General features: G+C 44.5%; 3 protein-coding genes across 3 annotated transcripts; 1 reads left to right on the top strand and 2 right to left on the bottom strand.

Moving 5' to 3' along the window:
- Positions 1–120: 120 nt before the first annotated feature.
- On the bottom strand, positions 121–2,367 carry ATG2 (Atg2p; the record flags this gene model as incomplete). The annotated part of the gene is made up of 1 exon (XM_018879224.1): positions 121–2,367. One exon carries the CDS (start codon positions 2,365–2,367, stop codon positions 121–123), a length of 2,247 nt encoding a protein of 748 aa, XP_018737160.1.
- A 423-nt stretch (positions 2,368–2,790) lies between these two features.
- Positions 2,791–5,988, bottom strand: AWJ20_2287 (Protein BRE4; the record flags this gene model as incomplete). Its single annotated transcript, XM_018879223.1, has 1 exon — positions 2,791–5,988. One exon carries the CDS (start codon positions 5,986–5,988, stop codon positions 2,791–2,793), a length of 3,198 nt encoding a protein of 1,065 aa, XP_018737159.1.
- Positions 5,989–9,003: 3,015 nt separating this feature from the next.
- LRG1 (Lrg1p) lies at positions 9,004–13,254 on the top strand (the record flags this gene model as incomplete). The annotated part of the gene is made up of 1 exon (XM_018879222.1): positions 9,004–13,254. The coding sequence occupies one exon, from the start codon at positions 9,004–9,006 to the stop codon at positions 13,252–13,254; it is 4,251 nt and encodes a 1,416-aa protein (XP_018737158.1).
- Between the last annotated feature and the right edge of the window lie 143 nt (positions 13,255–13,397).

Here is a 13,397-nt window from a genome sequence, read left to right as displayed (position 1 = left end):
TGTTGAGTTTATCGAACAGCTCGAGCAATCTGATGTGATAGTATACTCCTAGGTTATAGAACCTGGCATTGAGTGTTCCATCATTTTGTTCAAGATAGATCATAGGGTGGGTCTATACGGTTAGTGTCTCTGGTGCCTTGCAATTGTGACATATAAACATACCTTTTCACTAGGATTGGCTTTGTAGAGCAGAGCAACATACGAAGATGAAGAGTCCTTGATTTTGAAGTCATGGGTAACAAAAACTGTATAAATGGAAATTTGGGTTGATGCTGACTCGAGAACATTGAGTTCTATTTGGCCCAAATCTGTGTAGATAACACAGGATTCCTCTCCAGATTGGAATGAGTAATCGACCTCAACTTTTGCAATGACCACACTAAACTTGACTAGTTCGCTTTCCTGTATCCGAACTTGTCTCAATTGTGCAACAGACCGGCTTTCAAGAGCCGATCCTACCAATGAATGTATAGATTTCAGATCAGAAATCAAGGTATCCAGAACTGGCTGGCTTATTCCTATCATTACCGTTGATACATGCAACTGTGTATTAACAGGAGCCTGAATCTGTTCTAAATCTGGAGAGAAGATTGCTGTGGAGAGTGCCAGGCTTTGGCCCCCAAAAACGATAGAGATATCCTGTACCTCTATAGAGCCCGCTTTATAAGTACTATCGTTGTGTTTTATCGAAAAGCGCACAGTGTCAATGAGCAATTTACCATTCTCAAAATTACTAGGGAAAATAGTAGCTCTGACGGTAGTAGAGCCTGTGTTAATTTGTCCCTCTATTGTATTAAACTTGGCGGTAACGTTTTTGCCATCCTTGGGCCGGAGACTTGATAAAGATGAAGAAGGTGATTGAGAAGGCTGACTTATCTGGAGATCAGAAAACAATTTAATGGCTTCCGATATATTGACGATTGTATCTGTGTCAAAATAGAATGATGCAGGATGTGGTAGTAGGACTGTAACTTTGTTTCCGAGATGACATACTAAATCCTCATCTTCATCTCCTGTCTTCTTGGCAAACCATACTACCGGCTCATTACCTTGACGCAGAATTATGTTGGATACAGTCAACAATTGTTGTTTGTTATCTATGTTCAAGTTAATAGACGATACCTCAAAAGTAAGAGATTCTTCTGATTCAAATAAACCATCCGGTAGAAGACTGCTCATGCTTATGTGCACTGCTTTGACGCCCGCCTTTAAAGTGAATTGTGTAGCCTGCGAGTTATCAGTTACTTCATTACTTGCAATAAGGTTTCCGTTGTCATGGTCATTATGTGTAAGACCATTTGAAGCATCTTCTTTTGCCTTGGTAGTATTTGATTCAAACTTCAAAACAAAGTTAACTATGGTGCTCAATACATGGGAAACAGGTACCGTTGAAATGTTAACCGTGCCAATATTGAGACTGAAATCCGACCTGAGCAGGCCTTTAAATGATAGTTCGGAGAAATCGCACCACAATAAGCGGTCCAATTGTGCTTCTTGTTCTTTACTTTGAAGCATAGAGGACATAGCACTCATATACATAGTACTCGCCTCCTCATGCGAAAATAGTGTACTCTGCATCAAGGAATTTTGCATTTCATCCATATGGAAGCTATCCTCACCACCTCTTTCGGTGTCAGTTTCATGATTTAGTATGTCGTCATCATCATTATTCTCAACAGTGTCTTTGATTTTGGGAGTGAGTATCTCTATTTCTGATACCCGTATAGTTCGTAAACCATCCTTTCCCGTTGAGAGCTGTACCTTTGACACATGAATCTCTAGGCTGCAGTCTTCGTCAATAATAAGACGCAATTTTATACCATGTAGCATGATAGATAGTTGAGATAGAGCAGTATCAGCCACCTTAGTAACCATGTTTGGCAGCTCACCGAATCCATATCCTGTGACCCCCGTGCCAGAATCATCTGAGTCTGAATCCGATGTATCCTGTGACTTTTTCGAATCCTTGGCAGATGAACCATGTTGTTTCTCTCGGGTATTGTCGTCCAATAAACTTACAGCCAAATCTGCAGTCGTACGACTCAGCAGATCAGTTAAATCATCTTCATCTAATGAGCTAGAAGACAACGCAACGGTGAACTCCACATCAGTACCGTCGATTTCCACACCATTCCCAACACCAATACTCAGGTTTAACGTGCCTAACTTGCCGCTTCGAACAAATACTCCATTTGGTAGGGTGAATTTATCAGTATCCAGCTGAACCTCACGTAGGGTCAAGTTGGTTTTCGTACCAACCGATACATCCAGGTTCTTGAGATCGAGATCAGAGAATACCTCTAACCTGGCAAGAATGTATCTAAAGATACGTTTCTGTATATTCTGAGGTAACCATGAGGGAGCCATGGATATATGGACAGATCCCACCTTCGAATGGGATACCTATACTAATAACTTAATGAGCTCTGATCTTGTTGTTGGTAGTGATGGCAGCAGCCATGTTATCGTACTGCTGCTTGCAGACTGGACCTAGCCCAGATATCACGTGATTGTATGACCTACCGTCTGCTGTTCGGACTTTGGAAACTGTCAACTATTATTCAATTGTCGTCTAGAGCCAGAGAGGGCCAGAGGTAAACATGGCCAATGGGCTTTTTTTTTGATTGAAGACCGATTGTCATAAGACCTTTGTGGAGAGCAAACAGAATATCAATCATGCACGTCCGTTCTGCCCTGCATAATCTACTGCATTATCAAATATTAGTGTTCTCAATATCTACAGAAGTTGAACAGAAGTGACTTTTTCGAAATGCAATTAATTATAAAATATTATGAGACTGTAAACATATCCTCTTCAATTGTACCAAAGAGGTCTTGCACTTGGATTGCTATTTTGGCCAGCTCTTCAGTTATACTCACAGTAACGAGCAAATATGAATAAAACAGTACGAAGTCCTCTTCATCCGGGGGTGGTTTAGAGGCCGTCGTGGAAGAGTCGCCATGATCGCTGCGTGCTGCTATTGCTCGTTGTCTATAGTCGCTCATCTTAGCCAGCATTCGATCAATGGCGTGAGTGGTTGATGGCAACTTGTCAGGGAGCGGGAAGCCAAGCTTGATAGCCGAAGATATTAGATAGAAGAAGAGGAATATTCTGCTGCACAGTTCTCTTCGATCTGCTGCAGTGTACGCAATAAGCTCCAGCTCATTGGAACTTGGTTTGGGATATTTGGCTACCAACACGCCTATGTTTTGAAATCCGTCAAGAATTCTCTGGGTGCAATTGAGAATATTTTTGTATTGAAGAGTGGGGAATGGACCCTTGAGTCTAAGTTCATTAGGAGCAAACCCAAGAAGTGTTTGTAATTCGACCATGGTACTCTGTAAATCAGCTTCTCCTTGAATACCCACCAGTCTTGGTTCATCAGCTGCAGACTTTCGGGGAATGGTCTTTAAACAATCGGCTTTCCATACTAGACCCATTTTGAGCCACTGCACAGAGAGAATGTCTCGAAGACGCTTTCTAGCACTGTTGGGTAAGATTATGAATGCAATGAAAACTGCCCAAAGAGATCCCACAAAGACCGAGACAAATCGATGGAAGGCGATCTCCCTTACAATGGGATGTGCTCCTCCTTCGTCATCATCATCGTCGTTATCATATACAGTTAGCGAGTAGGAATAAAGGACTGTCAGATTAAAAGTGAGAAGAATGAACCGGCCAAATGCTTGTTTGGTATCCCAAAAGAGAATGATGTAAAAACATAAACAGGCCATTACCCATCCCAGGAACGATAGGACGTATTGGTTTTCGGGAAAGAGAGTCCATGCCACGAATGCCGCTGCTGCACCCAGTAAGGTACCCAGAAATCGAATAGGAATAGTCACTGTGGTACCACCGACTGATTTGCTCATGACAATTGCATAAGTGATTAGACCCCATTCACCCCGCCAGGTACTGAAAATGGGTCTAAGAGATGGAGAAAATGCAGGAATTGCAAAGATGATGGCTCCAATACCGACCTTAATGCCAAATTGCACATCAGTTCTTCTAAAAGCGTGCATACTTCGCCATATTCGCAAACTGAGTGACGTCTTTTGTTTTTTCTCGGTTGTTGATTTCTTTATTAGCCAATCAAGCTCAGCAAAACTCTTGACATTGTGAGTATTGGCAGTAGGCGAGCGACGTAATGGATTGGCAGGATCAGTTCCACGCTCTGTATCTGCTCCATCAACATCTGGACCTGTATTGTCGTTTGCCGTTCCTGAGCTTGTCGAATTGTCAAATGTTTTCGACCTAGACTCCCAGAATCTGGCCCATTTAAAAGATCTCCTTGGACGATTCTCGATTATATTTCGGTAGTCTTCAAGAGCAGTAATAAATACACTTAACTCCCAGCCAAAGTCCTCGAGAACATAGGAAAAATTACCACAACTAGCGGCGATAGCTTCTTCATCGGCGGCAGTATCAAAGTCTCGCTCAACCTGGAAAATTTCGTGTGCATAAACCCCCGCAAGAGCCTCTTCACGAGCAGTAGAGTATAGCTCCGTCGCTAAGTCCAGACTCGCTTTATATTGAGGGTGGAGAGAGACCTCGTAGTTAGGAGAGTTACCAAAGGGCAGATTATCGAGGATTTCTTTAATGGTGGAAAAAAATGAAATCATAGGCGGACCCAGATGGAAGGTAAAAATGCTGAACAGTTCTGCAGACACTGAATCGGGTGCAATTGCAGATGAGCTTTCACCACTCACTGGTGGTGATACCGATCTACGACTGATAATATCTTCGATAGAAGTAACGGATGAGTCGTCTGAATCGCGACCGTCAGGTCGAGCAGATCCATTTACTCTGTGTCGAACAGCCGTGACGTCAGTATCACCGTTTGTAGTGCTTTCATCTTGACTCTCATCGTCACTTTCCTCGCCGTTTAATAAATGCCATTGAATATTCGCACTGTTGCTGAGACCTCCTAAATGCAGAGATAGACTATTACTTGATTGTATAAGTCTTTGAAATACCTCATATTCACACTCTCTACCAGTAGAAAGGAGTTCGAACTTGGCTTCATGTAGATTGGTCTGTAATGATTTGTATGTTTTGCTAAGCTCCTCATTCAATTTTTCAAACTCGCTGGTGTTGATATCTTGTCCATTGATGAACTTGTTGGCGATAAAAGTCAGCAAATCAGAATGAACATCCATTGACTTGTTAAGGGACTCTTTAAGCTTCAATATAGCACTCTCGGGCCATACTAAGTATGATATTGTTGTTGACAAGATGACACCTGATAACACAAACATAAACGACTGGAGTAATTTCGACAAAGACAGTGTTCCGGCCTGTACATTGCCTTCTTTTGTCAATATAGTAACGAGAAATATGCTAGCCAGTGAGCAGGCAGTGTTGAAAGTGGGCTTGTTGACCATTTGTTTGGTAAATGCAATCACACCTAAACCACCCCCTACAAAGACAAGCAGGTCGATGACATACCCAACGTATATCAGATCCCAGTCTGTAAACAGAGCCGACACAATCATTGATGATAGCGCGATAATCAATCCAAATGCCAGAGCAAATAGAGCAAATAATATAGCTTCAGTCATACTACCAGCAGTTCTAGCTGGATGGAAGTAGACACAGACAGTACAAATCATATGCTTATTATCGCTATGACCATACAACCAGGTTCCTATTGGTGTGTAAACAGCCAACGATCCAATAAAATATGCTACTGAACATTTAAGGATGTTCTTTCCTTTGCGTGAGAAGATGAACTGGCGAGCATCTTCATATGTCTTGATGAGCCTTTGTAAACTAGAAGCATTATCCTCATTACTGGCAGCAGTCTCGGCAAATACATCGTGTGTTGTGGTAGCTGCGCCAGAATCAATTCTTACCGTGCCACCTACAGAGCTCAGAAGGCTTGTTCTTTCGCTTATGGAGTTTTCGATGCTGCTTCTTGACCGACGAACTCCTTTTGGTTTCGAACTGTCTTTGTTAGTTATCACACTTGATACAAGTACAGCCATCAGCCAACCGCACACCCGTATCTAAACACATGTAGCGACAGGCAAACCTACCTATCTCAATTAATTGACTACTCACCTTCGATCCCCACGAATACGCTCGCCAGTATCAGCTACAATCATTGAACTTCTTCGAAGTAGGGGAAACGGGCTCCTGCCGCTAACCGCGCCTCGTGAGACACTTCCGTAATGCGGAAGTGGGGCATTGGTCCTTGATCCGGCACTCATGTCGTGCCAAACTTAGTCTACTGAGCACCCACCCACTGAGACAAATTGTGCTTGTGAAGTACACTGTCTGACGTCAGGAGAGATCTAAGTCTCAAGGTGCCAATGCGGCAAGTCCATGCAACTTTAATTGAAGCAAGCCGTACAAATGTGCGTCAGGGTCCAGCAGCCGGTATCAGTGGATGGATGCCTTCGAGTGACACCCATTTCTCTCGATCGAATTTAAGCCATTGAGACGTTCCACTTATCGATGTTGATATATAATGTAGAATCTGGATTGTGATTATTTTATCATCCAATAGCTTTATGTCATAGATATAACCTAGTTCATACAATAGGGAGTACCACGGCATATATTGGACTCTGTCCCTGAATATAATGTATCTAGTATTATTATTTCATTAGTATTATTATTATTATATGGCAAACGGAATCACAATTGGCTTATAAATCAGGAAAATATTTCCCCTTGTTCAAAATTCACAATTAGAGTCAGTACCATTCACTCTAAGAACCCTCGCTACATATGACAAATATATGGAGATCAGATATCAGGCTTAACAAACCGAGACAAAACATGTTTCGAAAGCTATCCAAAATACAAAATGCCATCATCACACAAGCACCGTCTGACAGCTGGAATCGAACTCCCTCTACAAACAAGAAAACAAAAAAACACGTCCTCTCCGACTACCACTGGTACCAATACTACTCCTTCTCCGAACACATGTTTATCGAGCTGCGGTTGTCTCCGTTAGAGCGAACGCAGGAACGAAAACAAATTCAATCGGGCATATCTGCTGCACATCCCGTACCATATCGTACCTCCACATCTGTCCTAGTAACAACCGAGGGGCATATTTTTTCCCGAGTAATGCGATGAAACCAGAAAAAAACCAGCCAAAACCTTTGAGTCAGCTCACAAGATTGAATTATATCCTATTTAAATAAATAAAATAGCCCGCTAATTCAACTTAATAAATAGTATTCCTCTCGGCAGAAATGTAGCCAACTGATCAACTAACCCTAATAGCTCAGCTCACCATTCGCTTGGAATATGGTCTGACGTGGACGACGCTGCTAACTCGCGTTGGCAGCCGTTGGCACCTTGCCGTTAACGGCAATTGAGCCAGGGCCAGCATGAGGCTGACGAGATAAAAATAAATAAACAAACAGCCGCTGCAGCGGCAGACATGGTCAAGGCCCAAGCTGTAGCAGCAGCAAAAGGCTGCAGCCGCCCCAAAGAGAGTGCTCCAGGCCGAGCGGGGGTGGAAAGAGGGGGCTGCATCACAAACTCCCAACGCGCTGAGCAGCCCACAGCCAACAGCCAACAGTCAGCAGCAGGACAAGCCAGCAAGACACACCAACAGCAGCCCGGCCGTACTGCAGCGGCCAGTAGACCAGCCAAACTACCAAGCTAGCGGCAGCCACAGCAGCAGCTATAGCAGCTCCCAGCAGCAGCAGCAGCAGCAGCAGCACCAACCAGCAGAAGCACCAGCAGCAGCAGCAGCAGCAGCAGCACCAACCAGCAGAAGCACCCAGCAGCAGCAGCACCTGCCGCCCTGCCGCTGCTACTCAGAGATGCCCGCTATGTAGTCCGGTACCGCGACGACATCACCAACGGCTACCACTCCACTTTTGGCACAAACTCAAAACATATTTGTGTACTCACATACGCACCTACATATACACCCAAAACTCCACACCCGTCTTATTTCCTTATCAACTTCCGTCGCTACTCTACACTCTAAAAACAGAGTTCCACCAGCTGCAAACCACTCCGTCAGAGTCTGTTTCAAAACATAGGCTATTAGAGTGGTCGGACCTCTGGTGCTATCAACACACCAACGTGACAGTTCACAGCTGGGTGCATCCACAAACACAATTTTGGGGTTGTTTGTACGACAGCCGGCTGACTTTAGGTATTCGACTCTATCCCACTTTCAACAGGGCTACTTGTTTTCACGGTTCTCTACAAAATCTCTGCCAAGTTGCCAGTAATTACTCAGTGTCTCCTTGGCGCTTCACCGACTCTCTTACGATATTGGTCCCGGCACACAGTTCGACTTTCGGTCTAGGGTCGTCCAGTCAGTAATTGGATAGTGGTAAGTCGGTTTTTGGGATATCAGATGTGCCTCCGGCAGCTGGGGCGCTGCCCCAGACCCCGTAGTGCTCGCTTCGCGAGCTGCTGGAGGGGGTGGTCCGGGTTTGATTTAGTGGGGTAGCGTTGTTGTGGTGCGGTATTCGTGTGAAATTGGACATTGGTTGCCAAGTGCCAAGTATAGTTTATGATTTCGTGCTTGGTTTGGTGACTATGTTCTGTTTGGATGGCTGACTGGGTGAAGAGTCAAGCTAACATATTTGTAGTGATCTGATTATAATTGGATTGGGATTTCGGCTCACGACCTAAAATAGCAGCGCTATTTCGACAACAGTAATAGTGTATTAGACGAGGTTGACAAAATCACCGAGCTACAGAATCTAGCTACAGAATCTAACAACGCAAACGTAACAACTTGAACAGCCCCAGTAACCAAATAACAGTGTGAGATGGTTCTTTCCAGGCGTATCTAAGAATCCACCAGAATCGAACAATCGAAATCACTACACCGCCCTTCGTTTAGTAAATTAAAGAGTCTCGACATCTACAAAGCAAACCGCTGAGTCGAATTGGATATCCAACTAGGTACGTATCCAAACCGACCCCACCCCCCACGCTGCTCGCGAAGCGAGCACAACGGGGTCTGGGGCAGCGCCCCAGCCGCCGGAGGCACCTTACTAACTCCCCCAAGTATGTCCACAGCTGGCCGTGAAAAGACTAAAAATCCACACAACCTGTTCTTGAACCTGCACAACAGCAATAAAGAAGCCAACGGTAGAACCAGAGAGCATCGAGAGCATAGACAGAACCCACCGCCAACCCAGGGGCAGTCGCCCCAACAGCCTCATCACTACCAGCCGCCGGTGCCTCAACAGCAGCGGTCTCGCCAGCAGCAGCCACAACAGCAGATTCCTGCTCCTCACCAGAGACAGTATCACCAACAGTTACGACAGTTTCCTGGCCAACCTCCACTACAAAGTACAGGAAATAATGTGCCAGGCCTGTCTCTAAACTCTCCAGTACATATGGCAAATAGCGGTGCTAACCGAGTCCACAAGCAGAGTGCTAGTATCTCTGGTTACTACCCTGTAGCAGGAGATGGTGCGAGTCCGGTAATTGGACTTGAGAGTCCAAATCAATTCAAAGGACAGGGATATGTGAGTGACAGCAGTGGGGCGAGCTTTGGGGGCAGTACCGGAAGTAATAGCCCACGCCAGTTCAGCGGAATCGATTCACCAACCCGATCTATTCCTATGACTTCTCCTAGATACAGAAACTTCTCTCGACCAAATACCTTTTATCAGACAGAATCCAGTTCACTGGGAAACGATGTGTTTAGCCGGGATCCTGGGAATCAGAGCTATTTCCAGAATCTGCCTACTCCTCCATTAGGAGGAACTAATACAGCAACAGAGACAACGGTATCTTCCAATAGCAAGCCGACAACTGGCAGTAATACTCGTTCGTTTTCGATTAGAAAGGTATCTCAAGATGGAGGTGATCCATCTTTTAATGAACCCGTCGAGAGGATGCCACCAATGCCAGGAACCAATGCGGGTCCTCAAGGACAATCGCAAAGTAACTGGAGCTCACATCTACAAACTAACCCAATAACAACCACAACTAATACTTCCAACACCAGCATGCCTCCACCAGCTACTAACTCGACTCGCAACTTCCAAAATAATAGCAACAATACTGATCATGTTTACGACTCTAATGAACCATCTTCTAGCAACAACTCCAATAATAATAATCATAATAATGGCGCATTACCAGACACCAACTCCAACAATAGAGTTTACACTACTAATAGTGTATACGGTGCAAATTCAAGTTTATCAGCCCTCAACACTAGTGGTCTGCCCAATAACAATTCCACCTCTTCTATTACCTCGCCAATATCACCGTCGAAACCAGCGCGATCGAAAACTTGTAGAAAGTGTGGGGATCCGATCTCGGGCCAGTTTGTACGTGCTTTGGATGCTGCGTATCACATTGAATGTTTTACGTGTGCGGACTGTAATGACCAATGTTCGTCCAAATTCTTTCCTACTGATAATCCCGATTACGACCCCACGGCGCCATCAAATGTTCCTGCTCATATCCCGTTATGCGAGACGTGTTACTTCAAACGTTTAGATCTGTTGTGTTATGCGTGTAATGGAGCCCTACGAGGGTCATATATTACGGCGCTGGGAAGAAAGTACCATGTAGACCATTTCACGTGCTCCATGTGTGACACTGTGTTTGGTCCGGAAGATAGTTATTATGAGCATGGCGACTCCATTTACTGTCATTTCCATTATTCTACGTTATATGCATCCAAGTGTGAAGGCTGTCAAACTGCTATTTTGAAGCAATTTGTTGAGATATATAGAGGTGGCCGCGAACAGCAATGGCACCCGGAGTGTTATATGATTTTCAAATTTTGGAACGTAAAGCTGTGTCCGGAGGGCTCGAAACCCACACTAAACCCATTACGACCTTTGTCAGTTACTGCAGCTGCTCCATTAGATCAGCTTAATCATTTACAGGTAGCACAGCATGAAAAAGAAGTAGATGAACGAGTGTACCGTATTTGGACTGTACTTTGTGGTTACGAAGAAGCGACTGCCTCATACATTTCAGACATGCTTCAAAGTGCATCAAATGGCAAATATAATGAAGCACTTGTTGCGACTGCGAATTTGGTTGCTAAAGTTGACGTGTTATTTGGTGCATTGGACATGCTGAATCTCGTGATTGATCCACTTATAAAGGAGCAAGAAGACAGGAGGAAGAGAGAAGACGAAGAGGATGAACTAGCTGTCAATAATACAGGAGCACACGACGAGAATGTCAGACGGCCAAGTGTCACGTCAATTCCAACTTTCACAGTTTTAGGAAGAGAGCCTAAGAACTTGTGTAAAAAGATAGTCGAGTTCATGTCAATGGTGTCAAAATCGAGAGAAAAGAATGTCAAGAAAATGGGTGTCACGCTGTTGAACCTAGTTACAAGTCTTGCTCATTACTTGAAAGTTCTTATTAGATATGGTTTGTCCAACTCTTTGTTGTACGATCGAAGCTTTCCCAATGGAAATGCCGTCGATTCGTTCTTACAACGTGTTGAGGTTCACACCAAGTCAGTCAGCGTTCTTAACAACTTAGGAGTCAGTGCTATGACTAGTGACAGATGTGTCCGCTGTGAATCTTCTGTGGAGGATGCCTGTGTTAGATTTGGTGACAGACTATGGCATGTAGGCTGTTTCCTTTGTGACAAATGTGGCCGAAATCTCAGTGGTGAGGTAGATACTGCTGCATGGCATGTTAGTGAAAAGATGGTTATATGTCAAGAGTGTGGTGGTAAACATAATTCAGATGAATCTGGCAAGCTCGGTTTTGTATATGTCACAAGGTTACGGCAGTTTGTGTTTTTGGTGAAAATAGCTGTTGCCCGTCTTCAGCTTGTATTAAGTGCATATGAAGCTAGAGACAAAAAGGCCAAGAGGATAAGTGGAACAGGTGATTCAATGTCAACACCGGCTTTGGCCCATTACAAGGCATCAACCAGTGCCAGTGACCGCTCGAATCAATCGGCAGGCTCATCTTCCACTGCTGTCAATGAACCAACTCAAAACGAAAAGGGTTACATGACAACTTTGACCGATATTAGAAGATTAAGATCTGCCAAATTGGATCGTCAAGTGTCAGAAATGTCACGAAGAGCGCGCCAATCGCGAATTCTTGCCATGCCAGACTCTGAATCTGCACTTGTCAAGAATAATAATGATTCTTCCAATTCTCTGGAGGGTGGTGGTAGCACTACTATGAACTCGCCAGACGAGCACGAGCAACAACGCCGGCCTTCGAATTATTCTGAAGACAAAGTCCTTGTTAACGAACGGTCAAGACCAAGCGTTAGCTCCCAGCAAGATCCATTCGCTAGTACAGCCACATCAAGTACGCATGATGCTAGCTCTAAGTCACAGCAACAGACTTCAGAAGGTGCCACTGCAACTACTAGTGGATCCGTTACTACTAGTACTAACGCGACTTCTGGTGCCGGTTCAGGAGCTGGATCGAACAAGTCACTGCTTCGTAACGCGAAGCGTACATTCAGTATCAAAAGGCGCAAAGAGCTCAAGATTGAAGAACTTGGTTACAAGCAAGACCCCAGTAGACTTGATCGTACCACTGATTTGTTTAAAAACGAAAAGACTCTTACACTTGATGATATTCCGAGAATCGTTGCTGCTGAGCAAGCGCGAGAACAGCTTCCTAATGCGTTCCGTCACCAAGCTCGTACCACATCCATGACTAATAGCGTACCGATGCCTAAATCAATTGCTGATAGCGGTGCTAAAGATGAAACGAGGACATATATGTCGGAACTTTCTAAATCGGAGTTATTCTACATTCGTCATGTTTGTGTTGTGCTACTACAGCCGCTGGTCAGCGAGTGGTTTTCACAAGACGAGCTTCTTGATTTGATCGAGACAAGACGACAGCAGAGTATTTGGGGCAAGTTTGGCAAAGCATTTGGTGGAGGTGGAGGCAACAGCAATACTACAGCTGCCAAGAAGAAGGGAACAGGTGCCGTTTTTGGAACACCACTTGAACAGCTCGTGGAAAAGTATGGTGTGGATTCGACACTGGGTGTGGGTCCTAAACCCCTGCGTATTCCAGCTTTTGTTGATGATTGTATCAGCTCTATGAGACAGAAGGACATGTCAGTTGAAGGTATTTTCCGTAAAAATGGTAATATCCGACGTCTCAAAGAGTTCACAGAAAAAATCGACAAGAACCCAGACAAGAGTAGCATTCTCTCGGAAGAAAACGCAATCCAGCTGGCAGCACTTCTCAAAAAGTTCCTCCGTGAGCTCCCAGAGCCACTCATGACTTCGAAACTCCAAAAATTGTGGATCATGACACAAAGTAAGTATTTTCCTCTGGTGCCATGAGTATCGCTAGCCCTTCCAAGTGATCGGTGAGGTGAGCACAACCGGGGTCCAACTCTGATTTTTTTTTCAAAACTAACAAACAATAGAAATACCAGATGTAGAGGTTCGCAAGAAGGTACTACATCTCACTTCATGCCTTTTGC

This window comes from Sugiyamaella lignohabitans, chromosome B (assembly GCF_001640025.1).
Source record: "Sugiyamaella lignohabitans strain CBS 10342 chromosome B, complete sequence".
Lineage (NCBI taxonomy): Eukaryota > Fungi > Ascomycota > Dipodascomycetes > Dipodascales > Trichomonascaceae > Sugiyamaella > Sugiyamaella lignohabitans.
The sequence above is the reverse complement of the archived record's forward strand: the minus strand, read 5'-3'. Positions and strand labels throughout refer to the sequence as shown.